Source organism: Myotis brandtii, unplaced genomic scaffold, assembly GCF_000412655.1.
Source record: "Myotis brandtii unplaced genomic scaffold, ASM41265v1 scaffold670, whole genome shotgun sequence".
Lineage (NCBI taxonomy): Eukaryota > Metazoa > Chordata > Mammalia > Chiroptera > Vespertilionidae > Myotis > Myotis brandtii.
In genome coordinates this window covers 705,346-725,102 of record NW_005370611.1, presented here as the reverse complement: position 1 = coordinate 725,102, position 19,757 = coordinate 705,346, and the positions used below count along the sequence as shown (strand labels likewise).

The 19,757-nt window shown below is 42.7% G+C and overlaps 1 protein-coding gene across 5 annotated transcripts; it reads left to right on the top strand.

Moving 5' to 3' along the window:
• Window positions 1–15: 15 nt before the first annotated feature.
• ZNF821 (zinc finger protein 821) lies at window positions 16–18,266 on the top strand. 5 transcript variants are annotated; one of them, XM_005881171.2, is made up of 8 exons: window positions 20–327; window positions 1,626–1,713; window positions 2,953–3,069; window positions 11,350–11,475; window positions 14,221–14,366; window positions 15,011–15,115; window positions 16,340–16,506; window positions 17,288–18,266. In XM_005881171.2, the coding sequence occupies exons 3-8, from the start codon at window positions 3,030–3,032 to the stop codon at window positions 17,940–17,942; spliced, it is 1,239 nt and encodes a 412-aa protein (XP_005881233.1). In that variant the 5' UTR covers window positions 20–327; window positions 1,626–1,713; window positions 2,953–3,029; the 3' UTR covers window positions 17,943–18,266. The 5 variants fall into 5 exon arrangements, with proteins under 5 accessions (XP_005881231.1, XP_005881233.1, XP_005881232.1 ...); XM_005881170.2 differs by lacking the exon at window positions 1,626–1,713; XM_005881169.2 differs by lacking the exons at window positions 1,626–1,713; window positions 16,340–16,506 and having other exon boundaries at window positions 16–327.
• Window positions 18,267–19,757: the final 1,491 nt, after the last annotated feature.

Here is a 19,757-nt window from a genome sequence, read left to right as displayed (position 1 = left end):
CGCAGGGGGAGGGAGGATGGGCGTGGGAGGGAGGGCAGACCCGGGGATCGGTCCGCGTCGCCGTCTCCCGGGAAGGCGTCTAAATTTAGCCGGCGGCGAAGACTGTGCTGTCTGCGGGCTTTCGGCGGCTGGTTCCCGGGAGTCCGCCCGGCCCGAACTGCAAGAAGCCAGGGGGACCCTCTCGGCGGATGGCGCACACGCCCCGCACCGAACCCAAGTGAGGCGGCGACGCGATCGGCTTTCTCGTGCTCTCCTTTTTGGCAGATACGGATCGCTGGGATTCAGACGAGTGTACTTTCCTCCGTGGGAACCGCACCAGAGCTGGAGGTGGGAGTGCACCCCTCTTTTCTTAAAGCTTGGCTTTCACCCGTTTTTGTTTTGTTTTGTTTTTTTCTTTGCTCAAGTCGTGGTGTGTCCTGGAAGCTGCAACCTAACACTTGTGGGAGAGCAGGGACAGTGTTCAGGGGAGACGTTGCCCCCCCCCCCACACACCCACTCCCCTCCCAAGGACTTTGAACCTCGTTCTACAGACAGACAAAGCTGCCTTCCTTTTTTACATAGAATCCCTTGTAGATTTGAATCTCACCAGTTTACCTTTCTTCCTATCCCGGTTTTCTTGGACATGGTGATGTTCAGGCAAGTTCTCCGTTTACATTTTTTTTGTGTTGGTTTCAGATTCGGGCTTGGGGACTGAGGCAGTGTGTTAAAAGTAAAATTGAATGAGTGACCTTTAGGGCCAGCGTGTCTATGGATTTTATTACCGTTTAATGCCTACAAAACCCTGAGATCTTGTGTGGTTAAGAAGGCACTTTCAGTGCCATTTATTTATTTATTTGCAAGAGTCCGCTGCTCTACAGGCTTTCTTTTTTTTTTGAGGGAGGGAGAGTATTTGCTTAATTTTTCCTGAAAATCCCTCAGGTGTGAAGTTCCTTTGGGTACCATCTGGTCAGTTCCCCATTTGGCCACTAGGAGGATTATGAGATGTAGTGGACATTGCCAATTTATCTACGCAGATGCTCATCTCTGTCCGACTTGTAGCTTTAGTATTGAACTATTGCCTCACCAAGACGATCGGAATAGAGCCTGGCTCAAGTTATGTGGTCTTCCTTCAGAAGGATCTTTAATATTGCCTTTATCTCACAGTTTCAATTTCTGATCTTGATGGAGAGAAAATTTAAAGATTCATTAAGATTTCATATTTTCCTTCTACAATAGAGTAGGTGTAGCTCTGCAAATTTTAGAACAAAAAACGAGAGACAACCTGCATTTCATTCAGCTTTCTGCTTTCCGATTCCATAGACTTAACAGGAAAAGTGCATATTACCCAAAGTGTAAAATTCATTCACTGCTTTCATGAATAAAATAACTACTTGATTAGAAAGAAATGATCTACACAAAACTTAGAATGGAGAACATATACCATTAGCATCAGCCCTCAGCACACTGCCGTCTAAATCAGTGGTCGCAAACCGGTGGTCCGTGAGGTCCGAAAGGTTGGCGACCGCCCGCTCTAAATAGTTAAAATTGACTTTTATGTATATTTGGAGTTTTGTTTTGTTTTTTTGTTTTTTTTTTGTTTTGGTTTTTAATTAAAGGTCTGAAAAAGAACTGTGTTTGATATGCAGATATGATAGAAGACTGCCTGAAAGCTGCTTCCCTTGCCACTTCCTGTGGAGGCCTGTCTTTGCCATTTGCGGTTTCTTTCTTCTTTTGGTAAGGGGAGGCAGGATCTGATTACAGGTCTGAGGCCCTTTCTAGCTACATAGAGGAGTTCTGGAGTGCGGAGTATAGCTAGGAGTAGGCTCTCATAATGCCTCTTAAGGCAAAAGCTACAATTTCATCTTTGCTCATTCACTGTGCGTATACTTTGAGAAGGCAGGAACTGAAAGAAAACTTAAAGGGTGACCAGATCCATATTCTTGTCTTTGGTAGGAAAAGGAATCTAGTTCTTTTTAATCAGTCTGTTTCTTCACTTTATCTTTCAAAGAAAATTTCACAGCTTCCAACACTAATTCACTTTAGACTCTCTAACAACACTTACTGCTGGGGAAGTCTTAGAACTAACCAGGAACCTCCCGGCTTACATGTCTGTTCCCTCCTGTTTCAGGGAAACGGGTGCATGTCTCTGCAGCATGCTCACTTGAGGAGCTTTTCTCGTTGTTTCTCCCACTGATCTCTCTGCTACGTAGAGGCTGGATTGAGAAGAGGCACTAAAGTTACTAACTTTGACCACCGCTCCAGAGCATGCGAGCAGGGCCAGGTTGATGTTCCCCATTGGGGTGCTGAATTAGTACTCAGCAGTGTGCATGGCATCTGGCTCTTCTGGGGAGAGCCCATCTTCAGCCCTGGAAGTCGGATTTGCTTCAGTGCCCTGCCGTCCACAGTGCCCAGCGCTGTGCCTGCGTCACTAAACACTGGCTCCGTTTCCTGCGTTGTTTTGAGATGTTTTCTTGTCTCAGGGATATGATGCCTTTGTCACCTCCAGGGGAGGTAACACCTGGAGGCTCCCCTTGGGGAGGATTGCAGGGCTTGACTTCCAGCGGGCATGTGAGCTGCCACCCTCTTTAGCTTTTGTTGCTTCCTTTTACAGTTCACGGGGGGGGTGTGTGTGTGTGTGTGTGTGTGTGTGTGTTATTCCTTTGAGCCCATGGCACTACTAACGCTGATTGCCCGTGTTATTGGCTTCCTTTTTTATCCTGATCACGATCGCATAATAGTAGTCTGGATTCCATAGGTAGTTTTAGAGTGGAATTTCTAAATCCTTTAAAGGAGTCCCTTCTTAAACTTCGTGGGAACTTGATGTGCCAGAGATTTATTAATTTTTTTAATTCAGTTATTTATAACTGGTGAGTTTGATACACTTAAGAACTATTTTTTAAAATCTTTTTATGTGTTACTTTGTATGATATCTAGGCAAAATGACATGTGCTAACAATATCCTTTTCATTGTAGGTCAGCACCCTGCAAGGAGGTAGTAACATATCCAGTTGTGAAACTGGGAAAGGCCAGAGCTCTTGGATCAGGGAAACATGTCCCGTCGGAAACAGACAAATCCAAATAAAGTTCACTGTGAGTATTGGGCTTTGTCTTCTGGAATCTGGGTGGGAATGGAAGAGTAATCTGAATTTAGGTTAGAGAGGCTTACACTAATTTGTGAAGAAAAAAAGGGTTAGAGGTGTTGAACATGATAGATTTAAAGTGTGTCTGTTTGTTGGAGAAGGTGTTAGGAAACTGTGTTGGGAGTAGGTGTGTTTGATTCATCCTTAGTATTCATATTAATAAACATTTATAGGATACTACTCTGCAAAAAGCCTTGTGCTAGATGCCCAGGCTGTAAAACAATAAAAGGATATATAAAACTATAATGTAGCCATTATTTGATAGTATATGCTAAGTGCCAAATAGGAATGCTATACAAACTGTGTACTAGAGAAGTTATGAGGAGGGAGAGAGCTTTGAAGACTGAAGTAGCAAGGGAATGCTTGAAGGAAGAGGCCCTAGACCAGTGGTTCTCAACCTTCCTAATGCCGTGACCCTTTAATACAGTTCCTCATATTGTGGTGACCCCCAATTTCATTGTTACAAATTGAACATAATTAAAGCATAGTGATTAATCACAAAAACAATATGTAATTATATATGTGTTTTCCGATGGTCTTAGGCGACCCCTGTGAAAGGGTCGTTCGACCCCCCAAAGGGGTCGTGACCCACAGGTTGAGAACCGCTGCCCATGAACTTGAACTGGGTCTTAGAAGGTAGATTATTTATTGATTGATTCTTACTGATTTCAGAGAGAAAGGGAGAGGGAGAGAGAAACATCAATGACGAGAGAGAATCATTGATTAGCTGCCTCCTGCATACCTCTCTACTGGGGATCGAGTCTGCAACCTGGGCATGTGCCTTTGATGGGAATCGAATCCAGGACCCTTCAGTCCACAGGCCGACGCTCTATCCACTGAGCCCAAACAGCTAGGGCAAAGTGAACTTTTTAAAAAGAGGAAGGGAGAGGTAAAATCGGAGAGGGAAAACAATGTGAGCAAAGATGTAAGAGGAAGTACATGTGATATGATCAGGGGACAAGGAGACTTTGAATGAAGCAGAAGTTTCATTTGTCCAGAAGTCATAGGATGTGAGGTTGGAGATGTTTAACTCTACATCAAGCATGTCAAACTCACAGCCAGCAGGCTGCATGCCGGCCACGAGTTACATTGTAGAGTCCTAAAGGCCAGGCCAGGTTCAAACTTCCTTCCGTAGACAATAAGGAGCTACTGAAGGATTTTAAGCAGAGAGAGTGGAGTGACATTTATAATGTAGTGTTTTGGGATGGATCATATGAGGGAGAGACTGGTAACAGGAAGACCAGGTATGCACTATTGCCTTGCATTATTTCTCAATATTTTTGAGTGTATGTTTTATGTCAGTAATTGGATTGTAAACTTCTAGAGGGCATATATATTTCCTGCTATCCCTCTCAACTTCTAGCACTGCTCATAGAGACTGTTCAAGTACTTTAAAATACCTTATCAAATTAATAATAATATATCTATGTAGGTCTGAGATAATTAATCAGACAGTTTCCTATAATCTGGGGAGATAAGCATCCTCACCTAAATGTTTATAAAAGAGAAAAATAGCTCCCTATTATGGAGGATTGACTAAATAAAGTACAGCAACATTTGAAGAGAATTCAGTGGTATAATATATGAAATATTTTTTTAAAGAAAAAAAATCCATTTGAGAAGATAGAATAGACAAGGAATTAAGAGGACCAAAATTTATTAAAAAGATACTGTATGCCAGGCACTGTGTACTTTTCCTTGTCTTATTGGATAATTTCAAGAGTAGGAGAGAAAACAGTAGAAGCAGAGGAATTAAGGGGACTTCAACATATTATAGATAATGAAATTAGGATAGCAGACTTCCATAGACAATTAATTCTTTAAGTCCTGGAAAATTTTTATGAGACAGAACAAGTTGGATTCTTCTAGGAGTATACTCTAAGTGAATGTGGAAGGCTGCTTGATATAAAGGTGAGTGGTTTAAGAAGGATTTAGAAATTGTTGCTTGCCCTAGCCAGTTTGGCTCAGTGGATAGAGCGTCGGCCTGCGGACTGAAGGGTCCCAGGTTCGAATCTGGCGAAGGGCACATGCCTGGGTTGCGGGCTCAATCCTCAGTGTGTGGAGTGCAGGAGGCAGCCGATCAATGATTCTCTCTCATCATTGATGCTTCTATCTCTCGCTCCCTCTTCCTTCCTCTCTGAAATCAATAAAGAAATATATTAAAAAAAAAAAAAGAAATTGTTGCTAAACAGTAAATTTATTGGGGCTGAATGGGAGGATTGTTAAGAGAGAAAATGAAGCATCTCTAGCGTAGGGAATACAACACAGTGGTTAGGAGGATTATCTTCTCCTCTGGTTGAAGGTGAGTATTGACTGATAAAAGGCACAGATGTGACCCCAAGAAGACAGGGCAGGAAAGGTACTCTTAATAGAGATGATGGGTTCACAAATAAGGCAGTCATAGGAGTTGGGCATTTACCTATACAAACCTCCTGTCCAAAGAGCCTGGTTAGATTTGAGGAAAGATGAGGTGGATGATAGGATGATTGTGGTAAGGCCAAGGGGAGCCAGTAAAGGCTTGTGTGGCCTATGCCCGTGTCCACGTGGCATATACCCATCAGCTACATCTCCTCCCACCATAGCCAGTCAAACCAGGACGAGCTGGTATTAGAGTTGGAAAACAGATGGACAATCAGGTCACGGACAAGGAGAGAATATCACACGTCTACAGCTGCAGAAACGCAGTGTTCAAAGCAAGGCAACATTATATTGTGGTGGAGTGGGTGGGACTTTGCAGCCTCTCTGGTGGTGCCATGAAGAGAGCTGTGAACAGAAATGTTCAGCTGCCACTAAAAAGCAGACCCAAGGGAGGGGCTATTTTCGGCGAGGGCTTCTCAGGTGATTGACTAAGCTTGACCAAAGAAGAAGACAGTGGGATTGGCTGGTCTCCAAGGGACCTTCTGGTTATTTACTGTTTGGAGACTGAAGCTGATCCTACCTGTTTTGAAAGGTCATCTTCTCATGACAATAATGGCAAATAGAAATTGGTAATTTCAGTCTTCTAACCACTCAAGTCTCCTATCCCCTTTCAGTGAAATGGAACCAATCAAATGTATTGAATTTAATGCTGCTCGTCTATTTAAAGTAAATGGGATGGACCCAAGGTCCAGGAGGCAGGAAAGCTGCCGAAGCTCTGCTTCAGTATCAAAGCCAGTCAGCACTCTGGCAGAGTAATGGCTGAGCTCCATTAGCTCTGCCTTCTGGAAAGAAGTAGATTGTGTGGCATGAAGCTCAAAGCCCACCTAAAAGAATCTATTAAGAATCCCACTGCTGTAGGCTGGCAGCATTTATCCGATTCACTTCAGAGGCAATGGGCAGGCTGTTCTGACATTTACTTGGCTTTCCTCCGGACTGGCTCTGTATCTCAGAAATATTCAGGCAGACTCTTGGGTTTTACCCAGCTCATTAATAGACTTGATGAGAGCTTTTGGAATAAAAGCCCAGAATTGTTAGTCACAGAGAAACTGCTGAAGGGCTGAAATCTGTTAGACCTTCCTCCCTCCTTCCTCATCTCACCCCTTCTGAGTATAACTTTTTGTCAACTGTTTCTAGAGAGGTTGAAAATACTAGAGTGCCTTGCATACTCTCATTTGGTGTCTTTATACCAAGCAAACCACTAAGAAAAGAAAAACTTCTTCTGAAGAGTTTTTGTTTTCAGATTGCAAAGCTTTCAACTTTAATTAAAAGCTTTTCAGCTTTTACAGAGAAGTAGGAAAAATGCCTTTGTAGTCCCTTCTCTTCTAAAAAGTGCAACTTGTTTTATTTTCATTCAGTGTCCCTGCGAGGTAAATGGTTATGTTCTTAGCATGTGATCGCACCTTGGATTACAGAGACTGTCAGCTAGAAATGGAATCCTAAGCTCCTCACTCCCAAATACTAGCTCTTCTTTTCTGAGTTTGACATCTGCTCTGTTAGGATATGTTTCAGCTGTTACCCTTAATTTCAGTCAGCCAGAAACTACATTTACTGGGTGGACAAAAGTAGGTTTAAAGCATGAGTATGCAAAACACAGTTTCTTCTTCTTTTTTTTTTTTTAATTGATTTTAGTTAGAGAGGAAGGGAGAGAACGAGAGAGGAACATCAATTTGTCATTCCTTATTTATGCATTCATTGTTTCACTCTTGTATGTGCCCTTACTGAACCTGCAACCTTGGCATATCAGGACAGTGCTCCAACCAAGTGAGCTACCTGACCAGGGGCAGTTTATTCTTATATTATTATTTATTAATTATTCTATTATTTTCCATACAAACAACTGTAAGCATACTTTTGCCCATCCATGCATTTAACTGCATCAAGGACTCAAGAAAGAGAATTGTAAAATCTTTGCCTTTCTAATAACTTTCATCTCAAGCTTCTCATCTGTTTCACAAACTTGCTTGTATGGCCTTGATTTTATCTGGTTTGAAAAATCTTAATCAAATTAAATAGTATCTATCTATGTATCTATCTATCTATTTTATTTCAGAGAGGAAGGGAGAGGGAGATAGAAATATCAATGAAAGAGAGAGAATCATTGATCGGCTACATCCTGCATGCCCCTCACTGGGGATTGAGCCCACACTTCGGGCATGTGCCCTTGACCGGAATTGAACCTGGGACCCTTCAGTCCACAGACCGACACTCTATCCCACTGAGCCAAACCGGCTAGGGCTCAAATAGTATCTTGATTTTATACTGAAAACAGGAGAAATGGCACTTTGCTTTTTACTGTGGGAGCATAGATGACTTGTTCTCAACTATTAATAGACAAATAAATACCCATATTAAATAAGATCGTTGCCCTACATTAATATCTAGAGATTACAGGATTATTTTTAACCTACTCCAACAGTCTCAAGATAGAAGGAAATGATTCTACATTATACAAGCAGGCAATTGTATAACACTTCTTAATCACTAGTATCTATGAATCACATTATACTTAATTATGACATACTTTTAGCAAGTATCACTACTTTCTTGTGAAAGGATAATTCTGGACAGCCAGATTTTAGGGATTAAATAAATAGTGACTACTGGAAGATTATTCACATCTTTTCCTATGAGGTCTACCAAAATCATGTCCTTTTTTATTGTTTTCATATAGTTTGCTTTAGTAGATGTTTAAAATAGGAATAAAGTTTATCTTAGCCTTTTTTCTCAAGCCAGGAACAGAATAAAATATAAGAGCACAGCTTTTCTCTCCAAACTGCCAAAAAGGAATGACAGTTAGTTTATTCCACCTGTCCTAGGGAAGATTGCCTAGGTGAGCAAAAAGTGCTAGCTAAGGAAGTTATATGGAATAGACCATTCTCTGTTCTGTGAAGGCCTAAATATTTAAACATCAATAGACAAAAATAAATTTTAAGCTCCAGTTGGAGACCAAACTGAAATACTAGCTGCTATTGAAAGGTACATATACTTTTAGATGCCCTTTTACTAATCCAATGGTGATTTCCTAATAGAAAGGAGGGTGAGGTATATTTTCTAAATATGCTATAAACCTAGCTGGTTTCTGGCTAGGTTTCTTTAGAGATGAGCAGTATCACTGACGAGAATGATCTGTCCCTTGATAATTAATTATATGCTGGTATAGAACTTGTTCCATAGTGCCATATCTGCCCATAGCCACCAGGTCCGAAAACATGCATCTACCCAGAAGAATTCAGTAACTATTCCAATTGGCCATGGTCTTGTGATTACAGTGGAACCAACGTGGAGAAATTAAATATTTTACTTCTGCAAAGGAAGAAGAGAAGACACTATAACACAGAATTCAATTTTTGCTTTCCCTAGCAGTAATTTATATCCATGTGTCATCTTGGATATTATGAAAGTGGACTTAAAGCAGCTTATTTTTCCTTTACTTAAGGGCTGTGTAGTTGCAGTACATTTGAACTCTAACCACCTCTACTCCCATTCACAGTATCAGTCAGAGTACCCATAATATTAGTTACTCTGACCCAGGCCTGGTAATACCATATGGTATCAGAACCATCAAAATGATGGTTCCTGTTGTCATATACTGGCCCTGACAACATTATTTTGATATTTGAGTTCTATTTATCAGTTTCTCATGATATGAAGTAACAGTACCACTAGGATTGGAGCCATTCTTCTCAGAGATAGCATTTGTTTTCAGCAAAACCACTCTGATAAAGCGCCTAGCCTTCTGCTTACATCACTACTAGAAAGCAGTTTAAAAACAATGGAGAGTAGGCCTAACCGGTTTGGCTCAGTGGATAGAGCATCGGCCTGCAGATTGAAAGGTCCCAGGTTCAATTCCGGTCAAGGGCATGTACCTTGGTTGCGGGCACATCCCCAGTAGGAGGTGTGCAGGACTGGGGATGTGCCCAGGAAGCAGCTGATCGATGTTTCTACCTCTCTATCCCTCTCCCTTCCTCTCTGTAAAAAATCAATAAAATATATTTTAAGAAAAACAAAAAACATGGAGAGTAAAATTGGGCAGACCTAGGTTTGAATACTTATTTCCACCACAGACCTTCGTTTTCTCCTAAGTAAAATGTGGGTAGTTATATCTACCACATAGAATTTAGCAGAGAATTAAGGTAAGGTAACAACTATAAAGCATTTAACATAGAATCTGGAGCTATTATTAGTGTTCAGCACTTAGCATATAGTAAACTCTCAATGAATATTTGCTGAATGAATGCCTAAGTAATCCCACGAAGTCTACTTCACATCCATTCTTTCATTGCCTGAGGACTAGTAGTGCAGATCAACTAACCTGTTCATTTTTCCTACATCATTGTCTCCTGCCTTGGAACTTGAGCCTATTTACTCCCCTTTCTCTCCGCAGTAAGAAAGCGCTATTGGTCTATTGTCAAACATTTCACTAGGGCTTTTATTATTCTCTCTTGGTAGCTGGAGAATGGGGACTGTAGTTTCCACTCTGACTGAGATAATGGAAACCTCGAGAAACCCAATTCTCTTTTCTCCTTATGCCTGGCCTCTTGGAAATAAAAGAACACTTAAATGTTAACTCTTTAGTGACCACACAGATCCCAGGCAGAGTTCATCAGAAGTAAATGTATAATCAAGGACAGGTCTAGGGCTTTTGGATATTCCATACAAACAAACAAACAAACAAAAGACCAAGGACACCAGATGAAATATTTGTTGCAAATTAGATGGCATGTTTCAGGAAGTGTGTTCCTCAGCATAAGTATGTTCTCCTTTTAATCCAGCAGTTCTCAACCTGTGGGCCGCGACCCCTTTGGCAGTCGAACGACCCTTTCACAGGGGTCGCCTAAGACCATCCTGCATATCAGATATTTACATTACGATTCATAACAGTAGCAACATTACAGTTATGAAGTAACAACGAAAATAATTTTATGGATGGGTCACAACATGAGGAACGGTATTTAAAGGGCCAGAAGGTTGAGAACCACTTTTTTTTTTCATATCTGATTTATTCATTTTTTAATTTTATTTTAAAACCCGTATGGTTTTAGAAACCGGTGTCTCCCCAATAATTTCAGCGAGAGAGAGAGAGAGAGAGAGAGAGAGAGAGAGAAGACGATCCGATCTGTGAGTACTGCCTCATTTAGGTTTCAGCTCCCGGGCGGCAAAAATGTTTTTGTTATGTCCTCCAGGAAGGGAGAGAGGGAGGAGAACCACTGTTTTAATCCATTATTCACCTCATTGTTGATTTGCTTATGGATAATTCTGATAGGCATTAGAAAGGAAGTCAAGGAAGAACTTCCAGAGCATGTCTTAAGGAGAGTGAATGAAAGACAGGATTATATACTGTTATCTAGATGGATTATTGGAAGCACTGGTTTATAGTCAGAGATAGACATTAACTCATGGCATAATGCTAGTGCCTTAAAATTCACAGATTGTGCTCATATTTGTTGCTATATCTTTATCCTATTCTTTTATCTCTTCTTGCCTCTGTCTCCCCAATCTCGATGGAAGGTTGTAAATGGAATTGAGATTCTAAAGCTAATTTTATAAAGTAGCAATTGACCACCTTTTAAAAAGGAGTAAAGATTAGGACAATTTAAGGGAAGCATATGATGCTTTCTAGAGCATCTGGCTTACCAGGAGGAGTAGCTGAGCCCAGAAACAGTTGTAGGCAACAAGCTGACTTGGAGATGGATGACTCCACCACAGGGTACCTGCCTGTCTTCTACCTTTGAATGGTCTGACTTTCCAACTAGCTTGCCTGGGGATGTGCTGCCCAGCTGGTGGCCTGACTATTTTTCCTTGTGACCACCAGGGGATCAAGTATTTGCTGGGCTAGAAGAGCAAGCCCGCCAGGCGATGATGAAAACTGATTTTCCTGGAGACCTTGACGGTCAACGACAAGCTATCCAACAACTAAGAGATCAGGACTCCAGTAGCAGTGAGTTCTGCACCTTCTGGTAATGACTCAGGGCAATGGGAGAAGAATTATCAGAGTGTGTGTGCTCTGGGGATTGTGCATGGGGTTGGGAGGAAGACATGAAGAAGGAGATTTGTGGATCCTCAGTGTTCCCAAAGGTGTTCTAAGGTCTGTGGGCATATTCTTATCCAGAGAGCGAGAACAGGTTTGGCATGACAGTTGGTTTGTTTTTTTAACTCATGGACTGCAGTACTTGGCACAGTACCATAACAGATAGGTTTTGATGATTGTGAGAGACAGGGCATAGGAATAATTAGTGCCCAAGCAGCCCCTGGGCTAGGTCAAGTGAAGAGAAAAAAATCCCTGACTCCTTTTGGATCTATTTGTTCATAATTAATAAAATGTAAGAGTGGCATTAGTGGAAATTTTTGCTTGAGGGCCTCGTGTTAATGTTATACAAGAGATATTGCGAATTAATGAGATTATGCATCATATAAAATGCTAATGTCAAGGTCTTCCCTTCCCACACCAAGGCCTAAGTAGATCCCTGTGGTTAAAAGATGGAAAAGACAGTGGCTGGTATCCAGTCAAGTCTTGTGGATCGCCTGTTCCATGACCTGCCTGAACACATACACTTTGAGATGTGTTATTTTCTATGATGATTTCCACACTTTACTAATTTCATCCATACTGGTTATTATTAGTGTTAATTCAGAGAGGGATTTCAGATTTTTCTCCCCATTTGGGGTTGGGGAAGAACAAAGAGGGAGTGAGTTCTGCAACCTTCTAAGAACTACAGTTTCCACTCAAACTGTTAATTTAAAAAAAATATTTAGCAATTAATTGCTCAGGTAGAGAAAAATAAACCCAAATACTTCTAGAAAACCTGTGGGAGCCATCAGTTTGAGTAATAGGTAGGAATGGCAACATCGATAAAAGTCTAATAGGTTTCCATCCTGGAAAAGATGCAGCGTCCCTCTGGATAGCATACTTTTTTTTTTTTAATCTTTCTAGTAGAGAGATATATTTGGATTTTTGATAAATTACAAAAATGTGTTTGATGCAATGTTATCTTAGACTAAGCTTACCAGTATTCCAGATAAGCTGGTGAGAAAGTATGGTATGATTTAATCTGTGCCAATCCTTCATTATTGAGATGAATTCAAACTAAAGCTTTGGGCTCGGGAATAAGGCCAGATCCAGTATACCAACCAAGTGGAGTATCTAACAGAGGCACACATAACTACTAACAGATGATTTGGTTGGATTTTCTTTTCTTTTTTTAATATATTTTATTGATTTTTTACAGAGAGGAAGGGAGAGGGATAGAGAGTTAGAAACATCCATGAGAGAGAAACATTCATCAGCTGCCTCCTGCACACCCCCTACTGGGGATGTGCCCGCAACCAAGGTACATACCCTTGACCGGAATCGAACCTGGGACTCTTCAGTCCACAGGTCGATGCTCTATCCACTGAGCCAAACTGGTCAGGGCTTGGTTGGATTTTCTTAAGAAGAAAGAGAATAGGACCAGTTTTGCCCAGATACTGGTGGATTTAGAAAATGTGCACGGGATAGAAGAGAGAAGACAACAGCACTGTTAGCTGGGAAAGCTGAATCTCACTGCCCATGCAGAGAGACTGGTGAAACTCTCTACTCTGTATTTCTCTCTTGCTTGCAATCAGACCAGGGGTCCAGGAGCCAGGTGAGGTTGGGGCTGGAGTATGGTAGCTTCCCTATGCTTGGCTTCGACTTGTGATCTTCAAAGTACTAGCACTTTTTTTCTTTCAGAAAGAACTCCCTTTGTAATTGTGGGTTTCTTTCTTTCTTTTTTTTTTTTTTAAATTTCTCCCTATTTTATAAATAATAGGGCAGAAATTCAGCTCCCACAAACCTTGACCTCCCCACAGCCACATCCTGCTCTCTCAACTAAAACATTCAATTCTTACTTTAGTCACAATAAATTATATTTCATTCTAAAGTAAAGAATAACCTCTACTTAATGCATCCAGCAGATAATCCAAAGAACCAACAGAAACAATGGATTTATTTAGCCTAGAATGCTGAGTTACTAGCAGAGTAATAAGAACACAGTCAAATACCACTACAAACTGCCTGAGGTTGTTTGCTGCACTAATTTTCCACTGTACTGAACAGCCTTTTCCCTATGCCCTATAAAGTGACATCATTTTAACCTAATTTACTACTGCCTCCTTTATTGATTAGAGGAAAGAAAAACTTGTTGGTGTTTATTTAAGTGTGCCTTGGGGTTCGTTGGGAGAGGACAGATTAGCGGGCCTCAGAATAGAGTAGTGTATGTGACACATGGAGAAATTGTGCGAGGGGTGGGGGGTTATGGTGAAAAGTAAGGTAATAAAATCAGTGCGAAGTGTTGGTAAATCAGAGGTGCTATGTTGTGGGAATGAGCATGGTGTGAGGTATGAAGGAGGTGTGATTTGAAGTATGAGATATTTGGGAACCATGTGTAAGAAGTAACTATTTTTATGATATGGTATAAGGCCCAATAACCATTTCCCAGTGCAGTTTTGCCTCAGATTTTCTCTTTAGTGTGTATATGGCATTATAAACAACAGCTATAACTGGTTTCCACTTAACATGATTTGTACCCAACTAAGCACTGATACAAACTATATTATGGAAGATCTAAAAATGTTTTTCATTATAACTGCAAACTCTAGGGTGGAAAGCAACTCAAGATGTATTCATTGCAAAAATCAGAACAAGTGACAAGTTTGTGTGTTCCAGGTGACAGTGAGGGTGATGAAGAGGAGACCACACAAGATGAAGTCTCTTCCCACACATCAGAGGAAGATGGAGGGGTGGTCAAAGTGGAAAAAGAGTTAGAAAATGCAGAACAGCCTATTGGTGGGAACGAAGTGGTAGAGCATGAGGCAAGTGACAAATGGCTCCTGAGTCTGGGAGATCCCTTACTCTTCTGTTTGGCCTGATGCCTCTCGTCCATATATAACAGTCTTGCCTCTAACAGTCTTCTGGGCCTTCATGTGAAGCCCCTCTTCCTTCACAGCGCCAGTTATCCAAACCTCAGACACAATTCTTATCACACCCGCTTTCCTTTTCCACCGACATATCACTCCGCCATGTACAGCTCTGTTTCCAGACAGAATATCCACCTTTACAAAACTATTAGCTGACTTCCTGAGGTGTGCTCTTGACTGTATTTGCAAATTTAAGTCAAAGTGTTACCTCACTAAATTGTTTCCTGAGGATTCCTGCAAGAAGCATGGCAAGAGGAAAGCTAATCCTTTCTCTCCAGTTTACCTTGGGGAAAACAATAGCTAAGCTCTCTCTGGGGCAGGCCTATGCCCTCATGGCAGGAAACCCTGGAGAAAATAAAGATCAGTGCAAGTTTAACTCCCATCTCCCTAGTAGTTTTTCCTTTGGTCCATAGGGAAACCTGAGAATAATACATGATATCGGGTTGTATTTTTTATAACAGGATACCCTGTAAAAGAAGTAGGGGCAGGGAAGAGACTGGTCAGCAGTCTTAATGAATTGTCTGCTTATTGAATTGCAGGTCACAGAGAATTTGAATACCGACCCCTTACTTGGACTCTGCCAGTGTCCCCTCTGCCAACTGGACTGTGGGAGTCGGGAGCAGCTGATTGCTCACGTGTACCAGGTATGGCGTGGGGAGCTGCGTGCTCTGGAACTCGAGGGCCAGCAGCTTGTTTAGCCTTTGTCTCCAGCTCCCAAAGGAACCTTGGGTTGTTGGTCTCATTCAGACTCAGAACATTTTGGAGAATAAGTGGAATATGCTGGGTAAATATGTCCTGGGGTTCCCAGGTAGACATACTATGAAAATGAAGTTCCATTTTAAAAAATTACTTAGTGCATATTTTAAACAGTGAAATAAAAATTAACACCTATTAATAATGAGGGACCTGTTTTAAAGAAAAGATGAGTTAACATAAATGTTTCTGAAATACTGGAGAAAGTTAGTGTAAGTAAGGGGATGAGAATAAGACAAATTATTTTTTTAATCCTCACCTGAGAACATGCTTAGAGAGAAGAAGGGAGAGAAAGAGAGAGAGAAACATCAATCAGTTGCCTTCTGTACGCTCCCTGACCAGAGATCAAATGCCCAATCCGGGCATGTGCCCTGACCAGGAATTGAACCAGCAACCCTTCAGTGCACAGGACCATGCTCAACCAATGGAGCCACTCCGGCCGGGCAAGGCAGACTTTTGTGTTCTTTTCCCCCGATCCAATCGCAGAGCACCTGTGCCTTGTGAGCTGTATTGAAAAGGCTGCAGCACACATGGCAGCCTGGGTTATAGTGTAAAGATAGTTCATGAGGAAACACATTTCTTCAAAAGACTGTCTTTAAAAGATTAAAGGAAAGGCAGGGCACTTGTACCTTTTGAGTACCCGTCTTCCCAGTTAGCTTCTGGACTGGCCTTCATTGATCCCTTCACTTGGACTTGGACCTGCACAATGTGAGGCAAGCATTCAGAGAGAAATTACCCCAATCATGAATTCTCTCAGGCTTGGAAGACAGCTCTGGAGCCCATTGTTCCTTAGTTCAGCCACATGTCCCAGAATGTAATCAACAATCTTAATGAATTGCCTACTTATTGAACTGTATTCAGTAAGTAGGCAATTGCAATTCAATAAGTAGTAGAACTCAAACTAATGAAATGTGAGCAGTGGTCTGAATGGCCTGGCCCTTCTGAAAGTCCATTAACACAAGAAAGTTTTAATTGTCCAGGTGCTAAAGAGGGAAAAGAGTTGCAAGTCCCTTGTTCTGAGACTAAAGAAGGGACGTTTCCCCGAAGTCGTTTCTAAATGGGTGTAGACTGTCTTGGAGGCGGCGTGAGCTGACAGACTGAGGCTTGTTTTGCAGCACACTGCAGCAGTTGTGAGTGCCAAGAGCTATATGTGTCCTGTCTGTGGCCGGGCCCTTAGCTCCCCAGGGTCATTGGGTCGCCACCTCCTAATCCACTCGGAGGACCAGCGGTCCAACTGTGCCGTGTGTGGAGCCCGTTTCACCAGCCATGCCACGTTTAACAGGTTAGCTGGGCACCTAACCCTCTTGTGTTGGGAACAAATTACTGGGTATGGATTCTGCTTTTCCAAGTCAAAGAAAAGGCTAGAGATCAGTAATGCAAAGGCAACTAATTGATTCTTAAACTCTTTGGAAATACAAATAATGAGACCAGTAAATATGCCCCTTCCATTAGCTATCTCCAAAGGGAAATTAATCCCTATTTCTTTTCCCCTGTCAGTATAATATTTTCATCTAGAAAGAGATGTGGGGAAGTCTAAGAATATTCATGATAAAGTATGGAGAAAAGTTACAGGGTGCTGAAAGGACCCTGATATGGGGACATAGTCTCTGCTGTATCCCAGGCCGCCTGGAACAGTGTGAATTGTGTCCTAGTCCCATTTGCTAGCAAGCAATGCAGAACTGGCCAGGCAGGAGCTTGAGCCAGTGGACTGTACCTGCCCTGAAGGCAGCCTCTACCTCAAGGACTGCCTCCCACCGCAGGACTGCTCTGCATAGCGTCTACCAAACACCACCATTCTGGCTTGAACAGAAAGGGCTCGTTTTAAGGGTTTGTCTGATTTTTAGTGGCTTGCTGTGGCCTTTGGTTCAGTCTCTAACTCCAGGTGAGCTTTAAAACTTGGTGCACACCCTAGCCCAAAGAAGAGCAGGGGTGGAGAGGAAGTCAAACTGACCCCTAGTGGTGAAATTGGAGCAACTGGCATAGTAGGACAAGAATAAGTCAGAATTGAATACCAGAGCCTTGTTAGAAGGTGACACTAAACATCCAAAATTTTTGCTTCCCAGTGAGAAACTTCCTGAAGTACTTAATATGGAATCCCTACCCCCAGCCCACAGTGAGGGCCCCTCCAGTGCTGAGGGGAAGGACATTGCCTTTAGTCCTCCAGTTTACCCTGCTGGAATTCTGCTTGTGTGCAACAACTGTGCTGCCTACCGTAAGCTACTGGAAGCCCAGACCCCCAGCGTACGCAAGTGGGCCCTCCGTCGACAGAACGAGCCTTTGGAAGTAAGGTTGCAGCGGCTGGAACGAGAGCGCACAGCCAAGAAGAGCCGGCGGGACAATGAGACCCCCGAGGAGCGGGAGGTAAGGCGCATGAGGGACCGCGAGGCCAAGCGCCTGCAGCGCATGCAGGAGACAGATGAGCAGCGGGCACGCCGGCTGCAGCGGGACCGGGAGGCCATGAGGCTCAAGCGGGCCAATGAAACCCCGGAGAAGCGGCAGGCCCGGCTCATCCGGGAGCGGGAGGCCAAGCGGCTCAAGAGGAGGCTGGAGAAGATGGACATGATGTTGCGAGCTCAGTTTGGCCAGGACCCTTCTGCCATGGCAGCTTTAGCAGCCGAAATGAACTTCTTCCAGCTACCTGTGAGTGGGGTAGAGTTGGACAGCCAGCTCCTGGGCAAGATGGCCTTTGAGGAGCAGAACAGCAGCTCTCTGCACTGAACCACAAACACCTTCCTGCCTGCCCTCCTGCTCACCCGCCCACCCAAGCCCACAGGGACCAGTGCTGCAGCCACCCACAGGGCCCTGTCCTTACTGCCAGAGGCAGGCCCTGGTTTGTTGCAGATGGACCTGTGCACTCCTTGCATGTCGGAGCAGGATGATGGGGTCAGCAGGAAACCAGCTCAAGGCTGGACAAGGGAGCAGGCACTCCACAGAACTGGACTCCCCAGCCCACCGCTGCAGGGCATGCTGTAGGACTGTGGGGCCCCCAGGTGGCCCATGGAGTTGTAAGGGCAAATAAATTAATTTTATCTTTATTGGCCATTTCCTGCTTTTCTCTGTTTCATTCTAGCAAATGAAGTGATCTGGGAGAGACCTGGGTGGAAGTTTTCAGGCAGACTTCTGGCAGTGGTTGAGGAAGCAAAGATCCCTGGGTATTTGGGCCTTTACAAGTTGATGAGACATAACTATGACATTGAAGAACGGATGCTGACTTTGTGAGGGTCCAGTCTCACAACCCTAAAGAAGGTAATTAACAGTCTGAAGGACTATTAAAACCTAACTTACCTTTTCCAAACTTGGTAGTAGATGCCTTTCTTCATAACTGGCATTTTCATTTTTTAAAAAGTGGTTTCATACTTATTTATTCAGGGGGTTCCATTTTCACTCCTCAGTAGATTTTGTATATTTCTCATATGCTTCTTCACAGTTCATGTAGTTCTGAAGTGTTACTGAGTGTCATCTTGATCAGCCAATCATCTTCATAACAAGATCTGTTGACAGGTCCTGGATTTTCTGCAAGAGCTTCATCAATTTCAGTTATTTCTCCTTATAGAGGAGAATAGAGTTCACTAACAGCTTTCACACTTTCCAAAGCAACTTGTTCAATTTTGTCCCAATTTCAGGCAGACTATAGTAAACATCTCCAAAACTTTCTGTGCAAAATTGCTAATCCCACTGTTCCAATATAATTTTCTATTGTTATCCATTCATGCTTCTCTGTGAATTTACATAGAGCAAATTTGGTTCGGTATGCAGCAATGGCCTCAGGCTCCAGGCCCACGGTGGGCAGGGCATAGAGTGTGTGTGTGTGTGTGTAGGGAGGTGGCTGTCGTGGCAAAACTCTGTGGCACCCACTAGTAGGGGGCATAACTGGCATTTTCTAAAGAGAATATGGTATTTAGACTAGGTGCTGGCTACTTTTCCCAGCAGAATTCAGTTTGTCAAACTTTTTTCCTCAATATCTTTTTATTTATTTTTAGGGAGAGAGAGAGAGAGAAATATTGACCAGCTGTCTCCTGCATGCCCACTGCTGGGGAATCAAGCCCACAATTCAGGCATGGGCCCTGACTGGGAATGGAACTGGTGACGTCTCGGTGCATGGATGACACCCAACCAACTGAGCCAGTTTGTCAAACTTTTAAAATCCCGTCCCAGAGAGCAGACAGCTGCACTTAGGAATATGTTCATATAAATAGCTGCAATATTAAGGTCCATAGCACCAAGAAACTCATGTTTGAGAGAAGAGGTAATTCATCATTTTAGTCATTTCCCAGAGCCATTGTAGGATAATGCAGAATTAAGGTGATATGAGAACTCAAGTCAATAGTGGGTCAGGGCCAGAGCAAAATGACCACTCTGGCAGTTGGTATGGTTGCCAAACCATGGAGGAGACAAGAGCTGAGGTCATTTCTAAAAAGCTTCTGTGATGGTACAAAACAAGCACAGAACTTTCCTTAGCCTGCAACAAAGGTTGTGTACAGTTTAGATAATTATAGATCTTGAGGTCCAGAAGGAAGTGCCCTAGTTAACTTG

Bases quoted from the DNA above. Each gene is read 5' to 3' on its own strand.
- ZNF821 (XM_005881170.2), top strand. From the start codon at position 3,030: ATGTCCCGTCGGAAACAGACAAATCCAAATAAAGTTCACT. The intron at 3,070-11,349 runs GTGAGTATTGGG...TGTGACCACCAG, and splicing joins AAATCCAAATAAAGTTCACT to GGGATCAAGTATTTGCTGGG. The intron at 15,116-16,339 runs GTATGGCGTGGG...CTTGTTTTGCAG, and splicing joins TGATTGCTCACGTGTACCAG to CACACTGCAGCAGTTGTGAG.